Source organism: Chinchilla lanigera, unplaced genomic scaffold (assembly GCF_000276665.1).
Source record: "Chinchilla lanigera isolate Chin_1 unplaced genomic scaffold, ChiLan1.0 scaffold00048, whole genome shotgun sequence".
In the NCBI taxonomy this organism is placed as follows: domain Eukaryota; kingdom Metazoa; phylum Chordata; class Mammalia; order Rodentia; family Chinchillidae; genus Chinchilla; species Chinchilla lanigera.
In genome coordinates, this window is record NW_004955449.1 from 14161128 (window position 1) to 14188623 (window position 27496).

The following is a 27496-nucleotide window of genomic DNA, read 5'->3' on the forward strand; positions in this document are numbered from 1 at the left end:
GTAATTTCATCCTTTTCATTCCTTATTGCATGAATCTGAGTTCTTTCCTTCCTTTTTTTGATAGGGTTGGCTAGGGGTTTATCAATTTTATTTATTGTTTCAAAGAACCAGCTCTTTGATTCTTTTATTTTTTGGAGGGTTTTCTTTGTCTCAATTGCATTAATTTCTGCCCTAATTTTTATAATGTTCTACCTTCTTTGGGTTTGGGGCCTGATTTGTTCTTCTTTTTCTAAAAGTTTAAGATGCAGCATTAGGCTACTTACTAGTTCTCGTTCTGTTTTCTTATGTGTGAATTCACCGCTATAAATTTCTCTCCAAGGACTGCTTTCATGGTATCCCATAGATTCCAGTAAGTTGTATTTACATTTTCATTTGTTTGTAGGTATTTTTTAATTTCCTCTTGAATTTCTTCTGTGACCCATTGGTTGTTCAGGAGGTTGTTGTTTAATTTCCAAGTGTTTATGGAGTTTTTGCAGTTCCTTTTGTCATTAATTTCCAATTTCATTGCACTGGGGTCAGATAATATGCACGGGATAATTTCAATTCTTTTGTGTTTCGGGAGGTATGCTCTCTGGGCTATGATGTGGTCTATTTTAGAGAAAGACCCATATGCTGCTGAGAAAAATGTGTATTCTGATGTTGTGGGGTGCAACATTCTGTATACCTCTATGAAGTCCATTTGTTCACAGCTTTGGTTCAGATCTGTTATTTCCTTGCTGATTTTTTGTCCAGTTGACCTACCTCTTTGTGTCAATGGGGTGTTGAGATCCCCTGTTACAACAGTGTTATTAATGGGTTTTCATGCCTGTTAATATTTGTCTTATATAATTTGGAGCTCTGATATTTGGTGCATACATGTTTATGATTGTTATCTCATCCTCTTGCAGTTTTCCCCTGACTGGTATGTAGTGACCTTCTTTATCTCTTTTGATTGTTGTCAGTTTGAAGTTTACATTGTCTGCAAACAGAACAGCTACACCTCCTTTATTCTGGGTTCCTGTTACATGGAGGATTGTTTTCCATCCTTGGACTTTTAATTTATGGATTTCCTTTTGAGTGAAATATGTTTCTTGTATACAGCATATCGTTGGATTTTGTTTTTTAATCCACTCTGCTAGTCTGTTTCTTTTGACTGGAGAATTGAGGCCATTTACATTTATAGTTATAACTGATATGTATTGATTTATCATTGTCATGTTATTTACTTGCATTGGTGTCCTACTTTTTCTACCTGTTTACTTGCTTGGTCTTCTTGACATTTCATTTCTACTGTTGTTCTTGAAATTGCAGTCAGATTTTTCTCTGTCTAGAATATCTTTTAATACTCTTTGTAATGCTAGCTTGGTGCTCATGAAGATCTTCAGTTGTTCTTTGTCATGAAAATATTTTATTTCTCTGTTGAATTTGTGGAATAGTTTGGCAGAGTACATCAGTCTTGGTTGGAAGCTGTTCTGTGTCAGAATCTGTAATACTTTGCTCCAAGCTCTTCTTGATTGGGTGGTTTGTGCTGAGAAGTCTGCCGTGATTCTGATGGGCTTTCCTTTATAGTTAATCTGTTTCTTTTCTCTAGCAGCTTTTAATATTCTCTTCTTTTGCTGGAGATCTGGGAACTTGACTATTATATGTCTGGGTGTAGTTTTATTTTGGTTATGGTTGGATGGAGTTTATATGCCTCATTTACCTGATATCAGGTTCTGTTTCCATACTTGGGAAATTTTGTGCCATCATTTCTGCAAATACTCTTTTGATGTCAGTTGTGTTGCCTCCTGCTGTTTCATTGACTCCTATAAGTCATACATTATTCCACTTTGCCTCATCTTGCAGCTGTTGAATTCACTTTTCTTGGATCCTTGTTGATTTTATGAGATCCTTTCTTTCATGGTTGCTAGCTGCCATGCTGTCTTCAAAGTCTGAGATTCTATCTTCAGCTTCATTCAAGCGGTTTTGGTAGTTATCGGTGGAAGCTTTGTTTTCCTGAAGTCTCTTTGAATCTGGTTCATGCATTCTAAGTCCTTTCTATATTTTTCATTTAACTCTTCTGTCCATTGCCTTTGTTCTTGTATTTTCTTATATGTTTCTTCTTCAGACGTTTTGAGCAGCTTTTTCATTATTATTGTCATTTCATTTTTTGCCTGAGAGATTATTTCTGATCTCATCCCTTCTATGACCTTATGGAGTTGATTCTTTACTTCCATTGCAATGATTTCAGCTATTTCAGGCATGTGTTTACCAAGTTCTCCTATGTTGATATTTCTTGGACTTGTTCTGAGTTGGGTAGAGTTCTCAGATTGTGTTTTCGTCCTTCGTTTTGTCATGTTTGCTACCGGATGCCAAAAGCTCAGTTTCCCCCTTCAGTGGCTACACAGCAAATACCACTAGTGTCCCTAGTTTTCCTGTTTGTCAGGTTTGCCCCTCATTTGCACTGAGAGCTCTACTTGTTCTGGAGTTTTCTGGCAGTTGTTGATTTTTATCTAGTTATCCCACGTCTCAGATGGTGGCTTTGGTGTCAGCTGATGGCATACCATCTGGTCCAGCATCCTGTTGCAGTTCAGGGCATGTGCATGGCCCAGACTCATGTTGCACTGGTGTGACAATCCCAGTCCAGTGGACCTATGTCCCCAGGCAGTTCAGGGTACAGGCAAAACCCAGACATGAACTGCAGGTTTGACAGATCGTGAACCACCTGATTCTGTGTCTCCAGTCAGTTTAGGATACATACAGAAACCAGATGCAGGCCAGATCGACAGCAATCACAGACTGCCTGTGCCTGCGACCCCCCCGCAGGGGTTCTGGGCACAAGTAAAGCACAGACTCGATCCACGGGACCAGCAGCTCTTGGAGCACTTGCTCACTTGGCGCAGGGCCCGCGCAAGGAGGGCCCACACGTGAACCCCAGTGAGAGCAGTCCCTGGGGCCTCTGAGTAAGGACTTCCTGTCTGCCACCGGTGCACAGAGGGCAGACACTCAGACTGTAATGACAGCGGGGTCCTGGGTCACCCACTCTGCCCCTAGGAAGTAGATGGGAAATATCTGGCTCTCTCTGCGAATTTCAGCTGGGAACTGTGGCGGTGGGAGTGGGTCGCAGCCTGCCTGGTTCTGCTTCTTAGTTCAGAGCGTGTACAGGAGCCAGACCTGGGCCACTCAAAGAGCAATGGCAGACTTGAAGTATTGTCTTTCATTCCAATATCTATTTTCAGTAGAGTACAGGTTTAGTAACAGTTTTATAGCATTGTGTTAGAGATTTTTAGCAGCAGAACTGGTTTCAACCCCTGATTAAACTACATTAAATGTAATCATTATTTTCCTGAACAGCTAGAGCTGACAAAATCAAGGTAAAATAAGGTAAATTATTCCTTAAAGGATATATACATCTATAAAAATCATATATAATTAATATATTAATATGAAATATATTTATATAATTAATATGTATAAATATTATAAAGGGGATATATATTCATATAGATATATAATTATATATTTAAAGGATATATATCCTTTATAGCTCATTTAAGGATAAATATCTCATTTGATATATATACTTTATATCTCATTTAGGGATCTATATCTTTAAATAAATAATTTATATATTTATAAATGATATAATTATGCATATAATTTTTAATATCATCTTATTTCATTTTTACAATAATTCTTTGAGATTGAAAGTATCCTTATTTTGCAGCCAATGTTAAATAGTTGTTCAGGAAAATAATGATTATATGTAATGTGGTTTTATCAGGAGTTGAAACCAATTCCACTGCTTCTTCTGTATCTCATTACCTCTCCGGTCAACCCAGCATGTTACTTCTTCTGCAGCCAAATATTAACTTCATTGAAACTGATATTACTAGTACTCTTTTTCTTTTAATTGATCATTAATAGTTCAGCAATTGTAACTATTAGACTCTTGATTGAAAATTATAATAGCATTTTAAATAACTTATTATTCTTTTTAACTTGAGGAAGTGTTTTTGGAAACATATTAACATTTTATTATCTTTCTAAACATGTTCTTTAATTGAAGTATAATTCACATCTTAAAGTGAAAATTCAATCCATGCTGTGCAGCTGACACATCTCTGCTTTGTTCCAAAGCATTTCATCACTCCAAAATGAAATCTCATACACAGTAAACAGCTGTTTTCTCTCTGTTCTTCCTGCAAAACTGGGAACCACAAGTTTATGCTGTCTCTGAGCATGTATCTATTATGTATATTCATATATATAGAATTATATGAGAGTAACCATTGGGGTCTGGCTTCTATCTCTGAAAATGCTCCTGAGCTTTATTCATATTACACATATATTGGTACTTCATTCCTTTTTATGACTGTATAACATTCCATTATATTTTTCATTTTTATTTTCAAGGTGTAAATGGGTCAATTAATGGAAACAGCACATCATCTGTAATTGGTATGAACACATCAGTACTGTCCACTGCTGCTTCCAATTCTATGGGACAGATTAAAAATACAGGCTCAGGTGGAGGAAATCGAAAATGTAATCAGGAACAAAGCAAAAACCAGCCTTTGGATTCTAGAGCTGACAAAATCAAAGATAAGGTAAGTTATTCTTTTAAAAGATATATATTTAAGTGAGAGAAAAAGGATCTATATCCTTTAAATATATAATTGATATATATTTAAATCCATATAAATATATTTTATATGTATAATTTTTAATGTCAAACCACCAGAATCTAGCTGAGTGTAGTAGCACAAAGTTATTGATTAACAAAGTTATTGATTAAGTAGCACATACTTGTAATCCTGGCACTCTGGAAGGTTGAAGTAGGAGGATCCCCAGTTCAAACCCAGTCTGAGCAACTTAGCAACTTATTGAAACCTTGACCAAAAACACAAAAATAAAAAGGGCTGAGGTGTAGCTCAGTGGAAAACCCGTGAGTTCAATCTGTAGTATCTCAAAAAATTTTTAAAAATGAAAACCAGTTGACCAGAATTTGCAGAGTAATTTCCTATGCATATAAAGTTTTATTTTTACAGATGTATAGTTTTATGATATAATACTAGTGTTTTATGTATCTTAAATACTTAAAGCCATCTGTACCAGAATAAATAATATCAATAGTAATAATAGGCTTAAAATATTTTGTGTGTGTATGTGTTAGTGATTGAACCTTACTGCTTAGCTGTACTTCTAGCCCCAATAGCTAAAACTTATTGAGAACTTCCTTCATACAACCTCTGCTCTAATTGCTTTATGTATAATACCTATTTCAGTTTTTTGTATACCCAAAATGAGGTAGGTATTGTTATTACAAAAAGAAAAAAAGAGCACCAAAATAATTAGCCAATAAGTAGCTGAACAAGGATTTGAATTGAAGCAGGTTGACTACAGAACCTATGCTGTAGGAAGAAAAACAAAGAACAGGAGGCCCCCTTTTTCAAATATTTGAAGCAGAAATTTTCGGATATTCAAAGCAGACAGCATAATTCTCGGTGCCCATTTATGCTGATCTAACAGCACATCATGACCAATTTTTCATCTCTATCTTTAACAATGCAAATTATGAATTTATGGCTTTGAGCTCTAACTTCACTCTTTCCTCCCTCACTGTTTGACACAAGGTTAGACCTTATTAGTAGAGGATCCTAGGTAAAGAAAGGACTTCTGTTTCCAGTTCATGTGTTTTCTTCTTTCTTCTATGCTATATCTGCCAGTAGGTGGCTTCCTTACTAGCTGATGGCTTGTATGGTAGTGTTGAACAGAAGGCCCAGTGGTGGGCAGGAGACCCAGTGGTACAGTACTAGATAGTACTAGATGGTGAGTTTCATGGGCATCCCAGCAAGCAGCTTCTGAGCGAGTTTTGCTAGCAAACTAGTGGCTGGCTTCCTAGCTAATTTTACTGGCACTATAGCTGGCAGGTTCCCAGCCAGATTTTTCTGACTCCCTGCCAGGTAATCTTTTCTGTGTGCCAGATTTAAGTTGTTATACCTTGAGCATCTTTGCCTTTCAGTGGGCAATAGTCACATCCTGTTCAAAAAGCCTGAAGCCCAGCCTTGGAAGAATGGGGATTGGAGGAAAGAAGCCCTCTCCCAAAGTTATCTTTATTTCAGTACTCTACTTCAACCCTGCAGAAAGTTGATGTTCTCTACATCAGCTGTTCCTATATACTTTAGAGGTCTCTTCGTCCCTCTCAACAATTACCCTTCTGTTACTAAATAATAATTCTTATTTTCTTTCCTTTTTCTGGGATTTGAACCCCAGGCCTTTACACTGAGCTAGAGCCCCAGCCCTTTATATTGTTTTAAATTTTCAGACAAGGTATCACTGAATTACAAATTGCCTAGGCTGGCTCAAACTTGTGATCCCTGACTTCTGGGATTACAGGTGTTCACCACCATCCCTGGCTCCTTAGTAATTCTTTATATCAGCATTTTCCAATTCCAATTGTTAATGTGATTTCTGCTTCTGACTAGGTTTCATCTGCTACCAAATTGATATCAGATGTGTAGAGTGTGTAGCTCATGTGTTAAATTCATTCTAGCATTTGGGTCACTCCAAGCTTTTGCATCCCCTTTGCACCTCATGCTGAGGAAACTCTGGCATCTCAACTTTATAAAACCTAGGCCACCATTAAGTTCATGTTTCATTTTTTTTTCCAAGCTGAGACTCTCCAGCTACATTTCCTAACATTTTATATATTAGATCACTCATATCAGTGAATTTGATCTGCTTCCATATGCAATTTCTCCTTGAGTGAGAGACCTTGGTTTATTTTGAATTAAAGCCTTGGCATCAACTGCAAATAATTTGAAAACAAAGATAATTACATTTGTGTCTTCTACATTTTATGAAGACCACTTTCAAGGCCTGGTTTTCCAGTGGAAGAGTCAACATTGGTAATTTGTCCCTGTCACCACTATAATAGCACATACATGAGCAAGCTTCTGATATACACCAGCAAGATATGGCTAGGCACTGATTCCAGATGTCATTGTTCTGAACTTTAAATCTGAATGGCATGTCTCCTAGGCCTCAATTTTTAACTCTAAGGTATTATTTTATCAAATTTTTCTCACCTGGGTATAAGTCAATGAGAATATTTGCTAGTAAACTGAAAGTTAAAGGTTTGATCCCCACTGTGCAAAAGCAGAAAAAAAATATAAAAATGTTTTCTTTCATTTAGCTGAGCATATTTAATAGAGGTACTTCCTCTACATATTTCAGTTCCCCTCTCAATAAAAGACATTTAATTTTGAGAGTATAGCACACACATATGCGGGGCTTGAAACAAGATCATCCTATCACTCTAAGAATCTTAATGGTACCTATTACAAAAACTCAACCATATTGTACTTAGGCCCCCAAACAAACATTTCTTTCCACTTCAGTCCATGCCACTGAGAACTTAAATAAGATAAAAGACACTTATTTCCTCACAGGACCCAGCTTTGTGGGTCCTATTGTCCACTTGTTGCTTTTCAGTTGCACATAGTTCTCCCTTATGCTTTGTTTTCAAGCATCTTCTCACTGGAGTAATCAGCAAGGTCCTGTCTCTGAGCTGCTGCCAACTTTTGTTTGCCAGACATTGAATGAAATATCTGTTCTTGACACCCACATTGTTTTGAAGCAAATCTCAGACATCATATCACTTTAAATGTTTTTATAGGTATTTCTGGGTTTTGGGGCAGTATTAGGGATTGAAGCCTCACTCATGCTAAGCAAGTACTCTACCACTGAGCTATATCCCCTGAACTTATGTGTATTCCTAAAATTAAGTGCCACACTTTTAAGCTTATTACTATCACATCTCTTAGAAGTAGGGTTAGAAGCTAGTGAAGTCTAAAGTCTAAAATGTCTTCTCGTTCCACAAGTTCAAGGCATTGTGCAAGACTTGCAAAACATGAATACGAAACAATCCTTGTCTTTGGTTCTAATGAGGAACTTATTTAATGTTACTAAATAGGATTAGTACTGGTAAACTAAAAAAACTATTACCAGGAGCATGTATTAAAACGTACAGAGGCCCTTGTTTAATAACATAAAGACCTGGGTTCCAAGGTACCATAGAGACATCTGTAGAAGCTAAGGGAAAGTAATACTATAGTAAACTACATAGTAATACTATGCTCTTAAAGTGAGGCATACTAGTATTTAAGATTTGACATAATAAGTAATTTTACATGATCCAACATGTTTGTGGTAATAGGTTGTTTAAGTAAAATAGAGACAAAGGACATTAGAACTAGAGAAAAAAAACTTACACTTTTTTTTACCTAGTATTTTTCAATATTAAAAGCTTTTTAAAATTTCTCCATTTGCTCTCTTCGGGCATAGTTTGAAAAATTGTTCTTCAGCTAATTTTGATGTCCTCTCTCTCTTTCACAGGGACTAAGGAAATAAATTGGCGATGTCTTCACTCATCTTTCCTCTTTTTCTCTAATATATGAACTCGTCTCCTGCATCGTTTAATGCTCCTTCACATTCTATAAACTTATGCTTTGCAGTGACCATGTGCACTGGAATTAATAGTGATCCCTGTGCACTGGTTTATGAATAGTGATCCCCGTGTCTTGTTTAGAAGTGGACCCAGGAATCTGATCTAAAAATTACAGACAGATTATTTGGGTACTACAATAATTGTTTTTTTCCTACTAAATCACCATAGGTTCCTCATTCTTTTCTTCTCCTAGCCCCTTCTAAACCAAAAGTGATAACTTATACATTGATTACAAAGCTGTTTTTCTGCCAAATAAATGGTAGGCTTAACATTAATGCATTATTTTTTCCTTTATTTTCTACCCTATAGACTTAATCATCTAATTCTCACATTACTGTCCTCTTATACCTCTCTAGTTTAAGGGAAGGAGATACCTCAGATGATAACAGTAACTGTTTGTCTGCTTATTGAAGGGTATGTTTGTGGAGTTGGCATAGGCTACCTGGGTGCAGTTAACACAGAGTCACTGCAAGCAGAAGGTAATAGCAGGAGTGACTCTCCTTATATGCATTTTATGTTAGGTAAGTTAATCTTCAGAAGCCTTGAAAGAGTATAGATTTGAGCCAGACATATTGGCGCATGCCTGTAATCCCAGCCCTGGGGAGGCTGAGGAAGGAGGATCGCCATGAGTTTGAGGTCAGCCTGGTCTATACAGGCAAATTCAAGGCCAGCCTATACTACATAGCAAGAACCTGTCTCAAAACAACAACCACAAAAAGAATATAACTTTGTATTCTGTAACTGTGACTTCAGTTTGGCTTCCTGTTGAAGAAGTATATTACTGTCTTTCATTCCCCAAACCCTAGTAGACAAGAAAGGCTATATTTTTGTAAAGACCAAAATTTTTTGTAATTTATTATTGTTCCTGTAGTATTTTGTTGTCTATCAACGAATGTTTTTGAAATGTTCCAAAGTAACCTAATCTGGTTGCTCTATCATTTTGATATTTTTCCTCTCTTTATCCACTACAATTATCTGTTCTCTAAACATAAAACTTCCCTTTTATGACCTAATATCCCTCTCTGCCAGCTTTGGATTTTATTTGTCCAACAGAGTTTTTGGTTTTGTTTTTTTGTTTTGTTTTGGTTTTTGTTTTTTTACTTTAGAGTCTTAAATATTACAGAAATGTGTATTTCTCCTCTTTTATATTTTTCCATCCTTTTTATATAAACCATTGTTATTTGGTGGTAACTAAAGCAGCTCCATCAGTCTTTTACTACCTATTTTATCTTCTGTACAGCACTTATTACTATGGAATTAGACCCTTTTAAGTTGAACATATGTATACCACTCTCCACCATCACCACTAGAATGAAAGTTATTGAAGATCAAGTACTCTTGTCTTATACACTTATAGATAGGTACCTAAAAAGATGTACTTGGCATATTATAGTAAATTTTTGGCTATTCACTATCTCTGCATTTAAAGAAGGCTAACGTTAAATATATATAATTTCAACATATGTATCATAATCAAAATAGAAATTTTGTGAACTGTTCTTTTTAAGATCGTATAGTTTGAAATTTAGAAGTAATATGAGTAGAACTAATATATTGATAATTTCAGTATTTTAGATGTGAAAGAGCTTATACTTGTTGCTAATGACGTCTGTCAGATAAGTCATTTGGTAAATAGCATTACAATATGTGACTTTTTTTCTTTTTCTCAAAATGACATTTTGAGTTTGAGAATATTACTTGAAAATTAAAAGAATGTGCCTCCTTTATGGAAATTTGGTTTAAAAAAAAACTTGCCAAATATCTTATCTTTATGCAGAAACCAAGGAAGAAGGCTATGGAAAGTTCTAGCAACAGTGATAGTGATTCAGGCACATCATCAGACACCTCAAGTGAAGGCATTAGTAGTAGTGATTCAGATGATCTAGAAGAAGATGAAGAGGAAGAAGATCAAAGTATTGAAGAAAGTGAAGATGATGATTCTGATTCAGAGAGTGAAGCACAACATAAAAGTAACAACCAGGTATTGTTTTGTGAATAGTATCCAGATATTCATATTTACAAATTAGCTAGTTTATCTTGACACTCCCAAGTCTCTAACATTAATCAGCTTGAATTCTTCCTACTGCACACAAAAATAGGAGATGTTCATAAAGGGACATTTGGTGTATTTTTTCTTAGCTTTATACTGTGTATCTTTCTTCAGTCATTAGGAACACTTAAACATAGTATTTTTTAACCCTTCACAATAGCATTCAGAAAATGAAATACATAGGAATCAATCTAACAAAGGAAGGAAAAGGTCTATTCATTGAAAACTACAGTACTCTGAAAAAGGAGATCAAAGAGGATATCAGAAAATGGAAGGATATCCTTTGCTCATGGATAGGAAGAACCAGCATTGTGAAAATGGCCATACTTCCAAAACTGTTACACAGATTTAATTCAATCCTGATCAAAATACCATTAGCATACCTCACAGATCTAGAGAAAACATTCCTACAATTCATCTGGAACCAGAAGAGACCTAGAATAGCAAAAGTAATCCTAGGCAACAAAGGCAAGAGCAGAGGCATCACAATCATGAACTTGAAACTATACCATAAAGCTGCTGTGATAAAATCAGCATAGTACTGCAGAAAAACAGACCTGAGGATTAGTGGAACAGAGTAGAAGATGCAGACACAACTACAAACACATTCAGCCACCTTATCATTGACAAAGTGGCTTCACTGAACAAAAGATAGCCTCTTTAGTAAATGGTGCAGGAAAAACTGGCTTTCCACATGCTGAAGACCAAAGCTAGACCCATGTCTAACACTGTGCACTACACTAAAGTCAAAATGGATCAAAGATCTAAATATTAAAGCAGAAACACTAAAACTACAGGAAAAGAAAGTAGGTAGAAATCATGAAGAAATAGTTGTAGGCAGAAAGTTCATGAACAAAAACCAAACTGCATGGAAAATACTTCAAGGAATCAACAACTTGTATCTCATCTTATTAAAAGCTTTTGCGCTTTGAAAGAAATAACCGCAGAATAAAAAAAAAAAAAAAACATACAGATTGGGAAAAAATTTTAGCCACCTGTCCCTCAGACAAAGGACTTCTATCTAGAACATATAAAGACTGGAAAAAAAAAAAATCAGGCTCCCCAGATTCAAAGACCAAATCCAAAAATGAACATCTAAGATGAATACACACTTCTCAGATGAAGAAATACAAATGGCACATAACTATATGGAAAAATGTTCAACATCATTGGTCATTTGAGAGATGCAAATTAAAACAACACTAAGGTTCTATCTCACCCCAGAAAGAATGGCTATCATCAAGAAATCGATCAGTAACAAAAGTTGGCATGGCTGTGGAGAAAAAGGAACCCTTCTCCATTGTTGGTGGGAATGTAGGCTGGTATATCCCCTGTGGAAATCAGTGTGAAGATTCCTCAAAAAACTAGGATTAGAGGTCCCATTTGACCCAGCTATTCTCCTTCTGGATATCTTCACAAAAGAATTAAAAGCATCATACCACAGTAATATATGTGCACCCATATTTATAGCAGCACAATTTGTCGTAGCTAAAACTTGGAAACAACCCAAATGCCCATCAGCTGAGGAATGGATAAAAAAATGTGGTATTTTTCTGTAACAGAGTACTACTCAACTGTAAGGATAAACTTGGTGCTTTTATAGGTAAATGGATGTAACTAGAGACCATACTTATAAGTGAAATAAATCAGACTTGCCTGTGTAATCATATTGTCTTCCTAGTATAAGTAAAAGTAAATAATATCCAAAATGTACAATAGATACTGTGAAAGGGAAAGAAACTGCTCAAAAGGAAAGAACAACTGGGATGGGGGAAAAGAGAAAAGAAGGAAGGGAAAAGAAAATAGATAGATAGATAAATAGATAGATAGAGAGAGAGAGATGGATGGACATGATAGCTAAGATAATTATACTACTAATTTCTATTAGTTTATTGAAAGGAATCATTTGTGGTTATATTGCTTGATTAATTTTGCATGCTTATATCTTGTAATCTGAGCAACTACTTTGGAGATAACAATATATAATACAATAACCATTGTTAATTTCCTAGTATCTTGTTTTGACATTCTATATAATTGTTTTTATTGTTTCTTCTCTTTAAAATTAAAAAAAAATTCAAATTTTAAAAAAACAAAAATTTTAATCCAAGATTTATTGCTTGATACTCTTCATAGATATTGAGAAGTTGTCTTTTACATCTTATTTCCAGGTGCTATTACATGGTATTTCAGACCCAAAAGCAGATGGACAAAAAGCAAGTGAAAAATCCCAGGAAAAGAGAATACACCAGCCATTACCTCTTGTGTCTGAATCCCAGACTCACTCATCATTCCAATCCCAGCAGAAGCAGCCTCAGGTTTTATCACAGCAGCTTCCATTTATTTTCCAAAGCTCTCAGGCAAAGGAGGAATCTGTGAACAAACACACCAGTGTAATACAGTCTACGGGATTGGTGTCCAATGTGAAACCTTTATCTTTGGTAAATCAAGCCAAAAAGGAACCCTACATGAAACTCATAGTTCCTTCTCCTGATGTACTTAAAGCAGGGAATAAAAATACCTCTGAAGAATCTAGTTCTTTGACCAGTGAATTGCGATCAAAACGGGTAAGTTAATAATTACTTCTACAAGAATTTTGTTATTAGAAAGACATGTGAGGCTAAAGGAATGCTAGAGCATATCATTGCTTAGCATACACAAAGCCCTGGATTTGATTCCTGGCACCAGAAAGAGAGCTGTTATATAGCCTTTCTGTATACAGCTTTAAATTACTTAATTTTTGTGATTTTACTTTCTATGTTTGCTCCCATCTTGGAGATATATGGGAGTATAAAATTTCTCTAATTGTAGGCTGCAGATGTATTTCAGTGGTAGAATGTTTGCCTAGAACATGTGAGTCCCTGGGTTTGATTCTGTAACACCAAAAAAAGTTCTTTTCTCTGATTTTATATTCAAATATACATATATTTTTTGGGGTAACACAATCATGTCGTCCCATTCCCTTGCTCACATTTAATATTTTAGGAGTAAATGGGGATAAATATATTTCAGTATGACAAGTTGTATAATTGCTTTTGTAAAAGTAAATGTCCTTCCTTTTAAGACAATTATGTTCTTGAAATAATTTACCTCTATAGTCCTAGATTTTATAACTTCTAAGTAAAAGTCCTCTGTAAAGAATCATTTTTGAGCCTAATATGGTAGTACATGTCTATAGAATCAGCTACTTGGAAGGCTGAGGCAGGAGGATCACTTGTCCCCAGAAATTTAAGACCAGCCTAGGCAAAGTAGTGTGATTCCATCATAAAATAAATAAATAAATAAATAAAACATCATTTTCCCTTGCAATTCTTAATGAATTATATGAAAATAACTTTTGTTTACATAAACACCAGAACCACTTCCTTTTTACTTTTTTTTTTTTTTGGTGATACTTAGGATCAAACTGAGGAACAATCTACCACTGAGCTATTTCTGCCCCCCTTCTTACTTTTATTTTCAGACAAGGTCTCCTGAACTTCCACAGGCTAGCATCAAATTTTCAATTCTCTTTTCTCAGCCTTGTCAGTGCTTGAGCTTAGAGGTGTGCACCAGTATGCCCAGCCACCAGAATCATTCTGCAGAAAATTTTTTCTTTTTTTCACCCCTGTTGATTTTATGTTACTATAGTCATAGGTCCGGTAGAATTCCAATAATTAAATGACCATTGCTTTGTATTTCTAAAAGTAGTACAGCATGGAAAAATACTGTTTGAACATAATATCCCGTCTCTTGGTTACAAATATTACTGTATTTTCATCATTATTATTAGGCATCCCAATCATTAGATAACACTTTAGAGCCCTTTTCATGTTTGCTGGCCATTGTTTTAAGTGCTGGACATGCATTTATTTATTCACTGGATAATAACATCTGTGAGTGTTGCCAATACTGACTCCATTTATGGACAAGGTTTGTAGAATTGAGGTTTGTAGAACTTAAATAACACTTGCAAGATCACACTGTTGCTTAGTGGTGGAGTTAGAATTCAAATCTAGGTAATTTGGCACTAGAATTTTTAACAACTCTAATAAGCTGCTTTCATTTCTCAAAAAATTCACAATATCCTTGTCTCTTCACCCTTACTGTGAAGAATTTAAGAACTGTGACTTGAACAAATCAGCCTTTTTTGATAACCAAATTTGTGGTTCTGGAACCTAAATATATATATGAATGTGTATTTTGGATATAGACCAGGAGAAGAATTTTGAGGTTATGTCAGTCCACTTTTGTCTGAAGACAGTTTCATACAAGTCCACACAAAGTTTTGCTGGGGTTGACAGAGCAAGTGCTTAGAGGCTAGACAGACTTTCCATCTCCTCTTTTTCTATAGTGCTGCCATCCAAAGGGGTATCTTAAAGCAGCAAGAGGTTTATTATTATTCAGGCCTCAATTGTCTCCCCTCTTTTTTATATACTATTCCTGATACCAAAAAGGACAGCATATTTACTGTAATAGAATAACTGATACTAGCCTTGGGATTAAATGTTCTAATCTTTGGTTATTCTTAAAAATCTATAAGTATAAATGTATAATAAGAAATTATTTAAAATATCGTAAGGAGAAATGGCAGAAAATTTAAAAACAAGTGGAAAAATTTTAATTTTTATGACCCTTTGATCCTATGTATTTAGAAGGAAAATTTACTACTTATAAAAAAAAGTACAAAATGATTATATGAAAATTAAGGACTAAGGGGTAAAAATACAAAGGTACCTCAGTTCACGAATTTAATTTGTTCAGCAGTTTGGAAAAAATGGAGCTGGGCATGGTGGCACACGCCTGTAATCCCAGCACTCGGCAGGCTGAGGCAGGAGGATCGTTGCGAGTTTGAGACCAGCCTGGGCTACAAAGTGAGCTCACGGCTGGCCTGAACTGTACAGCAAGACCCTGTCTCAAAAAAAGACAAAAAAAAAAAAAAACAGAAAAAATGGGTACATTTGTATGGAAAAGATGGCCATGTTCATGTTTGTCACCCGATATACACTTTGCAAACAAAAACAAAATTTTGCCAAATGCTTCTGTTTGCTAACTAAAGTGTTTGCAAAGGAAAGCATTTGTGAACTGAGGTATCACTCACTGTATACTAATTTCTTTTCTGCTGAAAATGTAAACCTTGTATATATAAAAGTATTTTATATAAGAGTTGCTATAAAACTCCTTATAAAAGGTAAATCCAGGTCTTTATATAATTTTCTATCTTTTAGTCACTGGATGAATACTAGTTAAACAATTTCTCTTTGTAAGGTATTGCCTTTGGAATGAATGTGGCAGTCTTTGTTTACAAAGAATTATCTTGATAACTTTCTAAGTTAATACAGTAAAGATGTTAACTAAGGTGAAGAAGTTTATGTAGAAAATGCTTTATTGCTTATTAGTAGTAATGTTTTAAAATTCTTAATAAGTAATTTTATATGGCATCTGCATTTGCACTTGCAAATCATCAGCACAAATCTTTGCTAATTTGAGTGTTATGGGCCCAAGTTTGATGCTGAAAAGCTACTGATTTTAATTTCAAAAGAATTATTTTTAATGCAGATTTTACCTAAAGTTAGGAAGTTCAGCTCTATTTTTCTTATTCTACTTATTTTTTATATTATTTTAATTACTCAACAATTTTAATTACTCTGGCTTTATAGTTTTTCAAGGGTATTCTAGTAGCTAAATTTTTTGTTTCTTAAAAATGTACATTTTATGGCTTAATGGTTTACAAATTATTTTTTCTCAGGGAAATTATTTTTCTAAACTATTTACCATTAAAATGTTAATGTGCTAAAGGCATCCTATAAAGTAAGTCCCACATAATACTGAGCCACTATTCCCACCAGTTTAATATTGTTGCATTTATTATTTACTTATTTGTTTGTTTATTGTGCTGGGGTTTAAATCCAAGGCCTTTCATATGCTAGGCAAATACAGATTTTCACCCCTCACAGTATCTTAAATCTTTGCTTCAGAGATTTTTTTTCCTCAAGAAATCATCTATTCAGCAATCTAGAATGGTACAGAGTTCTAAGTAATGTTTTGGTAAAACTATAGGTGACAGTGTTTCTACCCTGAGGGATTTACTAAAAGTACTATGTAGTAAAATTTATTTAAAATACTATATAGCCCGGCATGGTGGTGCATACCTGTAATCCCTGCACTCGGGAGGCTGAGGCAGGGGGATTGCTTTGAGTTCAAGCCCAGCTTGGGCTCCATAGTGTATTCAAGGACAGCCTGAACTGCATAGTGAGACCTTGTCTCAAAAAAAACCAAACAAAAAAAAAATACTATATAGTGTACTAAATATAGTAGAACAGAATGTAAGGAGGTAAAGAAGCTCAAAGATAGAAGAGTATTTCTGGCCAAGATAAATATGGGAAGCAACTTGGACTGAATTTTGAAAAATGGACAGTGTTTCATCAGCTTGAAATTTAGCAAAAGAGTATATTTCATGCAGACAAAATGGTTATAGTAAAATGTACAGGCAATGAAAATGTGACATTCCCAGGTCTTGGCAAATGGTCTAGCTCAACTGGAAATGTATGTCAGTGCCTCATGATACAGTAATTTGGATATTAAAAGGTAGAGTTTGTAATACTGGTGATACTGCAAGAAGCTGATAAAGTAAAGCTGATCAAAGGTAAAACTGGTGTTGGTATATAGCATATACTAGGGGTTTAGTGGGAAGAAAAATGGCTTCACTTAAATTTGAGTAATATGTTAATGAACAAAGACATGGTAATATGGCCAACTTGAAAAAACAAAAGTTCTTAGGATCTCAGGTATTAACTACTGTGATAATGACAGCAACAGTAAAGAGAGGGGGACAGTGATGAAGCATATATATATATATATATATATATATATATGAGACAGAAGGGGAGAGAGGAGAGAAGGAGAGGGAGACAGAGGGGAGAGAGAGAGAGGAGAGAAGCGGTGAGAAGAAAACTAATTAAATTTATAATATATTAAGTCTAGTCAAGATTCAGCACCCAAATGGTCATTGTTGCCACTTGCAGCACTTTTATGTCATGGTGTCAATTTGTATATGAGCGACTGTTTTCAGATGTTGAAAACAATCTTTGTTTTTATGGTACTTTTTTAAAATTTATATTTCAACAGGAACAATATAAACAGGCATTTCCATCGCAGTTAAAGAAACAGGAATCATCTAAGAGCCTAAAGAAAGTTATTGCAGCTTTGTCAAATTCAAAAGCAACCTCTAGCTCACCAGCACATCCAAAACAACCAGTAGAAAACAGCCACCCTAATCCATTCTTGACAAACGCACTTTTAGGTAATCACCAACCAAATGGAGTTATTCAAAGTGTCATTCAAGAAGCTCCTCTAGCACTTACAACCAAAACTAAAACACCGAGTAAGATTAATGAAAATGTTGTGACTGCAGGTAGCACCCCTTTTTCCTCACCTGTAAATCTGAGTACAAGTGGGAGAAGAACCCCTGGCAGCCAGACACCTATGCTGCCCTCTGCCTCTCCCGTACTGCATGGTCAAGGAAAGGAAAAAGCAGTTAGCAATAATGTAAACACATTAAAAACACAGCATCACTCCCATCCTGCACAGTCTTTGGTGGAACAATTTAGAGGAACAGATTCAGACATTCCCAGTAGTAAAGATTCCGAAGATTCAAATGAGGATGAAGAGGAAGATGAGGAGGAGGAGGATGAAGAAGATGATGAAGATGATGAATCTGATGACAGTCAATCAGGTTATTTTCTGTTTTAAATTTCCAAGTATTTCTCTGAATGCTATATGAACCAAAATATTTTAAAGATCTTAACGCACATACTTAAAATCACTGTTACTCATTTTTTGTATATCTCTTCATAAAGAGCTGGTAACATAATTCTAAGTTAAATTCTAAGCTTGTTAGTCACCTGATAGTAAACATATAATAACTATAATATGGGTATAAATGATTCATGCATTGTGAAATCTCATCAGTTTGCTAGTTTTCATTTCATTCAGAACCACTTATTTTTTCCTATTTTCATCTCTTTTGCTACTTGTTAAAATGTCATTAGATATTTTAAACAAAGGTACAATTTTAATCATAGTCAAACAGAAACTATCAAAAACCTAAGTCCCATGAACAGTCATTAATAGTGTAGAATTTGTTAAATAACATGGGGTTATGGAGTAGTTCCCTGATTTGATTTTGATTCATTTTCTAATTTTTTTGATGTGGGGAGATTGCTTTTGAAAATGGAAAATACAAGATAATTTAATTATAAATACACAGATAACTACATATTATAAAAACTCATAGATTTGTAATTTACTAGTCAGCTAGTAATTTAACTAGCAAATTTAACTAGTAAATTTTCTAGCAGCTATTGTAAATAGAAAAGTATAATTATTTATACAGTTTAAAGTGTCTATAAGTTAAAAACAAAGTATTTCTCAGGGTAAAGACAATTCTTCCTAATACTAAGTTCAATTTCATGCATGATAGTCAGTAAATATATCTATATTTTAAAAACTAATGTATATAGTGAACCTCAGTGTAGGCAAATAGTACCACACCAAATAGAATTCCCAAGATGTTGCTATGTGCTTGTTTTGGTGACCTTTATGATACAGTCCATACTTTAGTCTTACGCTTATCGAGTTTAATTTAGTAATAGATTTTACATATCTAGAAAGCAGGTGTGTTATACATAATAGAACTACATAAGAGGGACAAACTTATTGAATTGCTATCTTACCCTAACATAATTATTTCCGTAGCCTGAAAATCCTCATAATGTGTTATACCTAAGTTTAAAAAAAAGGAATCTGCCCTAGTAGAGAGTTTTCTTTTACTCCAAAGTCCAAATGAAGGGGTGATGGTATTCCAGACATTTCTTCCTCACACTAGATTTAGTATGCTTTTCAAGCCTTTGGAATCTGTTAATTTTCACAGTCAATTGTATTCACTCTTGTACTTAAATTTTTCTGTTACATTAAAAGTAGTTTGAAGCTACAAAGTAAAACTGTGTGACTGCCATGTAAGATTCAAGTGTTGAGGAAAACATAATTCTAAGAGTCTTAAAGATTTATAGTCTGCATATATTGTACTCAAATGACTTATAATTTCTTTTACATTTATTCTGAGGAAATTGCTTGTTTAAACTCCTGATCACAGATTCTGTTTCCTAAGTATTCTGTTTAGATACAAAGTGGAAATTATTTGTTATTATCTATTTGTAATATACAAGTGCTTCTTTTACTTCTCAGAATCAGATAGTAATTCAGAATCAGATACAGAAGGATCAGAAGAAGAAGATGATGATGATAAAGACCAAGATGAATCAGATAGTGATACTGAAGGAGAGAAAACATCAATAAAACTGAATAAAACTACTTCCTCTGTCAAGAGCCCTTCCATCAGTCTTACAGCTCACTCAACACCTCGTAACATCCACATAGGAAAAGCCCCAGGCTCTGCTCCTGCTGCCTTATGTTCTGAATCTCAGTCACCTGCTTTTCTTGGCACATCTTCTTCCACACTTACTTCCAGTCCACACTCTGGTATCTACATTTATTTTTATCATTGTAAAGTAAAAGTCAAACCATAATAAGAATTTATATTGTGTCCTAGAGATGATCTCATTGCAAATAAATATTACAGGTAGATTTTAGGTTGGCTATGAGAAGTTAGCATGTATTTTCAAAGGATATGACCCATTTCCTGATCTCTTTAAAATTTTTTTGTGCTTTCAATTTAAGAATCTGATTGAGGCCAGGCATAGTGGCACATGCCTGTAATCCCAGCACTTGCAAGGCTAAGACAGTAGGATGACGAGTTTGAGGCCAGCCTGGGTTATATAGCAAATAAGTTCAAGGCCAACCTGGACTATATAGCAAGATCCTGTCTCAAAACAAAACAAAATATCTGCTTGATGATAGCTCTTGATTTTTCAGTCCTTTCCTACTCATATGCTCATTTCCTGCTTTTAGTATATGCATTCAGTTGATAATTGGATTTTTTTGTACTTTGTAAAAGATTAGTCAAGCAGTTGTATATCTACCCAACATGTAGTCGATATCATTTCTAATAACAAGTAATATTCTTATTCCATTAATAGGCCATATCTTTTTTTTCCTATTTGACATTTTATAAGCTTGTGGAGGTCTTCATTAATAGTTTATACATTTAACATTCCAAAACTATCCTATATACTCATTCAGTAACAGGAAATAAAGGTGTACACAGTAAAATATTCTATTATTTTACCTATTTTACTTTCTTCCTGGCAATTTCTAGTTTTTTCTTTCCTTTACCAAAAACTAGTATGATACCTTACTAATGTAATATGAATTTATTTGTATTTTTGAAATAATCTTTGTCTTACAAAAAATTACATATACTCTTAATCTTTTCTCTATGTGACTTAGATTAGTAAATACCTAGCAGTGTTTTTAGCCATAGGTACATATGCACATAGAAATTAAATTGTCTTAAAAAAATATGACCCATCTGTTGAAATTTCTCAGCATCTGAGAACTCAAATTTTCAAAGAAAACAACTCTAATTAAGTTTTCTATTACCCCCATCTACTATTTCCCTTCTACTTCTTTGGCCATCCCTTTAATACCAAAATCAGAGAAAAATCTAGATATTTTTAGTTTGGATTGTATTATCTTAGAGAGACATACTAATGATTCTGTCATTTAAACCAAAAGGAAAACAATTCCTCTACCTTGTATGGTGTGTTTTGTTGAAAACCACCTAAAAATAATGTATAAATTTGACAAATATACTAATAATCCAAGTTATTAAAATATATTTTTAAAGTTTCTAAACTATCAGAAAACCTTCATCCTTATAAATTGATCTTTTATATTAACTGGTTGAATTTTCTTAAAGGCACTTCCAAAAGAAGAAGAGTAACAAATGAACGTGAACTGCGTATTCCTTTGGAATATGGGTATGCCAAATAAGGTTTCTCTTTTTACTTTTGCATATTTAATGTATACTTCTCATTCTCTACTATTAATAAAAGGAATATATATTGCATAGTATTACTTTGACCACAAGAACCATAGCAAAAGGCAAAAATGTTGATATAGCAGAAAATAAAATTAAGCCTATTGCTTCATAGAATAGCAGAGATGGATTCATGCAGTCAAGTGAGGACATGCCTAAAAACAACCGAGAGCAAGTCAAATGGCAATGAGCAAAAATACAGTTAGGATGAATGGAAGTTTTTATGAAGACAGAATTAAAAAAACAATCAAACCCATTTTGGTCAAAAGTAAGGGACTCCAACAGAGTTTGGGTAAATAGTCTAACTAGGGCTGACACATTTCAGATTGGATTTACTTGGGCCTCATATGGCAGAGAATCAGGTTTATTATACTCTTCACAGTTGAGGTTTTTCAGATCTAAAAACTCCATGTCCATACTGGGCATGGTGGCACACACCTGTAATGCCACCCAGCATCCTGCTGGTTGATGCAGGAAAAGCATGAGTGCAAGGCTGGCCTGGGCAACATAGCAAGACACTGTCTCAAAAAAAAAAAAAAAAAAATCCACATACATTGACACAATTGCTAAAATGTCTAAATGTTTAAAATAACTCCAGTTACAATTTCTAAGAATATGAATGGACTTTAACATTTTTAAATTGAGCATTTGGTTAAATTTGAGTTGAACTACCTAGGTGAAAATCTAAAGAGTTACAGTACTAAGTGTTTTGGGGTTATATAATTACACGTTTATTTTTGTTTTCTTTTTTTATGTTTTCTTAAGAGTATGTGTACTATATTTTTTTAATTTTTAAAAGCATTCTTAACAGTAAGTATGTCATAACCCTCATTTCTGTTATACATAGCTGGCAGAGAGAGACAAGAATAAGAAACTTTGGAGGGCGTCTTCAAGGAGAAGTAGCATATTATGCTCCATGTGGAAAGAAACTTAGACAGTACCCTGAAGTAATAAAGGTACATACTTTTCACCAAATAACACATTGGTGCACATTAAGCATGCTTATGTAAAGAAAAATTGTATTTTTTCTCAGATAAAGTTCCTTGATACAAAATAGTTTCTTGTCTGGGTCTATTGTACTTAATCTAAATTGATCTCTAATAAATCCATAGCCGCTTGATAGAATATGCAAAATGTTAGTGTCCCGAAGCTAGCTGTACATCAAAGCTGGGTTGTAATTATTAAAACCTGAAGTGGAAAAATATGTGATTTTTTCAGTATCTCAGCAGAAATGGAATAATGGATATCTCAAGGGACAATTTCAGCTTCAGTGCAAAAATAAGAGTGGGTGACTTCTATGAAGCCAGAGATGGACCGCAGGTATCCACTTTTTAAAAAGTATAGTCTTTAAATCAAAAACTAGTTCCATAGCCTAAATGAAGTAAATTTAGCAACAATCTGGAGCATTGCCTTTTTTTAGTTAATTCATGTAGCTATACATAGAATTGTGGTAAACACTAAGGCATCAATTTACTGTTATAGTAACAAGGAGCTTTGACATAATACATTTTTTTCCTAATTTAACTTTTTCCTGTACATTAATTCAGTTAATAATCCTACAGTTTATACAGATATAAAAGTATTTGCATGTTAATGTGAAATAATGGGAAACAGCAATTTCCTGAAAGGTAAAACAGTTTTTTAAAAACTAATTTGAAATTTAAAAACCATGTTATAAATCAGTCCAAAAAAGCAAAAATATACTTTAGTTTTTTGGAAGGATCTTGTCCACCTGATTATTCCACTGTATGATGTATTAACAAGGTTTATAATTTGGAAGGTAGGTGTTCTTAAAATTAGATCATGAGCCAGGCGTAGTGGCACACACCTATAATGCAGCACTCAGGAGGCTGAGGCAAGAGATGGATTGCCTTAAATTCAAGGCCAGCCTGGGATACATAGTGAATTCAAGGCCAATCTGAACTACATAATGAGATCCTGTCTGCCCACCCTTCCAAAAAACATTAGATGACAATGAAACTTCACTTTTAAATTAATCATGCATATTTCTGATCATCACAGCTCCCTTTGAGTTTGTAGGTTAAGTACACAAATTCACCAGTCATCAAAAAGAAACTTCCTCTATTTCCTATATCTTCTCTTTAATGTTTTCCCTTTCTTCCCTTTGAACTCAGCTGCAAATGATTATTATTCCCTTTACCTTTATCAGATCTTTCTTAGTGTAAGGAGTGGTGAGTGATCTACTAGGCCTCCATTCTTGTTAATCCCAGATTTTTGTTAATCTGTTAACTAGTTTTGTGATTCTAAACAATAAAGTAACTCCCCATTTTTCCTTCAATTTCTTTATCTTCCAGTAGACAATAATAATTACACTTCTGCCTAATAGAATTATGATAAGGTTAAGATGCAATCATATGCATGAAAATATTTCAAAAAGGTTAAAATGCTCTGCCAACTGAACTTGATATTTATTTTCTTGATTGATCCTTTCTCCCCTTTGGCACAGGTTTTCTGGCAATTAATATTTTCTTTGTAAATTAGGCAGACTTTTCCTCTAATTTTACAGTGATAGAAATGGAGCAGGCCTTTCCCATTTTTAAAGATATTTATTTTTAGAGTTCAAAAAATCAAGGAAGTTTCAAGGTTATGTAGTCTTAACAAACCAGAGATGTAACTGAACCTCAGGGTTAAGAAAAAGTGTTCTCCATTATTGTCCAGGACTTTTTAAGGAACAAACTATATCCAGACCTACTCATCTATTTACTGTAGTTCTAAAATACCAAAATATATTTGAGATTTAATTTCTTTACAGCAATAGGGGATTTGTCTAATTTTTTTTAAACTTAAAAAGAAATTGATTTAGACTAAATCTGTCCCAAACAGTTTCTTAGAATTTAGTGAACCACATTGCTAGTTTACATATTCCATATATTCCAGATCAGTTTTTTTAGTCCCAAAACATTAGAAGACAATTTTATAAACTCATATTTTTAATCTTCGGTTTATATTAGTAGATCTTTACTTGTATTATTTATATCAAATACATCTTTATGTTTTTAAATTCAGTATGGTTTTGCTCTGAGGCAGAAGCTAATTTCTATTCAATAAATAAAGGATTTCTAGCTTTGTATCAGTGATAAATAGACTTAATCTATAAAGTCTAATTACACAAAGCAGAATGTTCTTTGACATTCATTCACTTTTTATTACACATAAGCAGTGTTTTTCAAATGCATATTGTCTTGCTGAAATTAATACCAATCAATGAAATATAAATTAATAAAACTGAATGTGTTAAGTGTCCAATATTTTAGCAGAGTGGAGAGCATTTCTCTTAGTTAAAAAGATGAGCAAATTGAATTCATTTCAGGATACTTTTAGAGACTAATAGTTAAAGGTAAGTAGTAATCCAGAAAATGTTTTAATCCACTGGAGATACATAAACTGTATAGCCATATAAATTTCTCTACATTATATGATATATATATAATATATAAGAATATATATTATATATGTATCATAGTAACTATGATATGAAATAATTTTGAGCAGTCTGAAGTTTGTAGAGCCAAAACACACTTTGGCACAAAGACACTGTTACAATAGAGTGATAAATACATGTATTTATAATATGTCTAAGTTTATGGTTTGATTTCTAAACATATATATATAAATAAAACTGTTCATGTTAAAAGACCAGAAGGAAATGTGTCAAAATTTTAACATTGAATGTAATGGTTGATGGTTCAATGGAGTTTGGTTTTTTTGCTTGTTACATTCTTGCATATTTTGAATTTTCTAAAACTTGCTTCTATCAAGTATATAATGTGGAAAACATTTCTTAACTTTTATAAATAGTATTTGTACACTTATAATCCAGTTAAGCTAAGAATTTTTGGTGTTTCCAATGCATGGAGATTGTACATTATGATTTCAAATGTTCCAAGCTTCATATATTGTATCTGTTTGGGTGTTTGATAACAAATGGAATGCTATATTTACAGATTCATTAGTCTTCTTAATCATTCTAAAAATAAAATATTTTCCTGGGGAGTATATTCTGCATATATCCTTTTTTTAAAAGCACAGTAAAAAAAATAACCAGTATTCTGTAAATTCTAATTTTATTTACGACATTTCATTACATCAGTGCCATTCCAAAGCTCCATACATAACAGATGAAACTTAGGAGGAAGTAATTTGTGCTAGAAGGTAATAGCTGCAGTGGGGAATCATGGTTATTTTGTATAAATTAACCATTTTTTATTTAAGATATTTCTGAGTGTAAAATGAAAATACTGGCCCACATTGTATACAGCACAATAAGATGATTGTTGTGAGAGCTCATATTTACTGAAACCTGAGGAAATTTATCCTTAAGTGAAAGACAGCAATCTAATGATTAACTTTAAAAAGAAAAGGCGAAACCCTTCATTCAAGTGAATAAGGTTATACAAACATGGGAAAAATAAAACCCTTAATCTATTATTTATTTCAGTGGGTACCTATGGTGAGACAGTTATAGAATCAGCCAGTTGTCAGCACCTTCTGTAAAAACTTTACCTTTTAATCACTGTGTTCTTCTGGCTAAGATGAAGTATTACTTTTAGGGAATACAGACTTGAAACAAAACACATGACAGTGCCAAGTTCATTCTCTGTGGGCCAGCGAGCGTCTAAGGGATTTCTGTTAGCTACTCTAACCCTTTGCAACCCCTTGAAGAGCATGTAAGGTAGATTTTTGAGAGACTTCTGCTCCATTACATTATAACAAACTTGCCAAACCTAATGGTTTTTTTTTTCCCCAATTAGGATAATGTGTTTATTTACCTATTTATTTGATTGTCAGAATAATAGTGTTTATTTATCTATTGATTTGCTTGTCAGAATAATAGAGAGTAAAATTAAGCTAGATGGGTTTTGTTCATTGTAAAAGAGAATTATTTTTGTTTACCTAAATATGATTCTAAGATAAAAGTTATTCAGATTTTTTTTTTTAGGAATATAAGAAGGTGTCAAAGTAAATTGTTAATGACAAAGATTGCTTTAAAATATACAATGATCTACTCAGAAAAGCACTTTTATGAATTACAGAGAATAAAAGATTTAACCACATATATTAAGTTTTTTCAACGAGGAAGTTTAGAAACGTCTAGAGTATTGAATGTCTACTGTGCTCATTCCAAAAAGCAAAGCTGCAAAGAAGAAACAAGTTAAAAACAAATCATAAAATATTATTTCCTCTTCCTACTTGAGATGTTGTATTTTTAAAAATACAGAGTCCACTAAAAAATGTATACACATTTCAGGAAAGAAAAAATAATAAAGGTCTGAAAGCTAATAGCACCACTTGTAATTGTAGAAGCCAAAAAGTAACTTGTATTAATCTCATGATATCTCAATAAATTTAGTATTAAAATTTATACAAGTTTTTCTTTTCCTGAAATGTGTTTACGTTTTTTGGTGGACTCTGTTTATATTTCTTAATGACATAATATTGTGAGAAAAGTAAAATGCCTGTAGTTTTTTTGTAACAATAGTCTTTTTTATAGATATTTAATCAACAAATATTTATGGAAATACCTGTTACACCAGTCATTTCTGTTACCTGGATAACCTTCCCTAAAGGCATTTTTCTATAAAAGAAATTGTGAACATACATTTTATTGCAGAAATGAAGTTGAAAGCCTGAATTTGAGGGCAACTGAAGAGTATAAAAAATCATTGATTTAGAGAAGTTTATTATCTGTAGAAGTTAACATGAGACATGATACTGCCTGGGTAAAAATTAGTGCTTTGTTAATAAAGAAGAGATTTCAAAATAAGTTAGGCAACATGCAGTTTCTGTCATAATTATAATATAGGTAATTATTTTAAATTAAAAAAAAAAGATTGAGAGTCAACAACCAGAGTTCTAATTCAATTCTGCTGTTAACTGTCACACCTAGTATAACATAGTTGTGGGCACGTACGGAAACTGAGAACATGCAAGATCAGTACCAGGAGTCTAAAAGTCTGGAAATTTATGTCACTGATCT

General features: G+C 33.7%; 1 protein-coding gene across 7 annotated transcripts in view; it reads left to right on the top strand.

Moving 5' to 3' along the window:
• Nucleotides 1-27496, top strand: part of Baz2b (bromodomain adjacent to zinc finger domain, 2B) — a 269690-nt gene that overhangs the window by 152590 nt on the left and 89604 nt on the right. For 4 of the 7 annotated variants that reach the window (XM_013518703.1, XM_013518704.1, XM_013518699.1 and 1 more), the window contains 8 exons: nucleotides 4375-4568; nucleotides 10248-10451; nucleotides 12692-13087; nucleotides 17628-18234; nucleotides 19746-20039; nucleotides 21379-21439; nucleotides 22346-22454; nucleotides 22717-22818. In XM_013518703.1, coding sequence (XP_013374157.1) covers nucleotides 4375-4568; nucleotides 10248-10451; nucleotides 12692-13087; nucleotides 17628-18234; nucleotides 19746-20039; nucleotides 21379-21439; nucleotides 22346-22454; nucleotides 22717-22818 — 1967 coding nt within the window. The remainder of the gene's footprint in view (nucleotides 1-4374; nucleotides 4569-10247; nucleotides 10452-12691; nucleotides 13088-17627; nucleotides 18235-19745; nucleotides 20040-21378; nucleotides 21440-22345; nucleotides 22455-22716; nucleotides 22819-27496) is intronic. The other 3 variants (XM_013518700.1, XM_013518701.1, XM_013518705.1) reach the window with 1 other exon arrangement.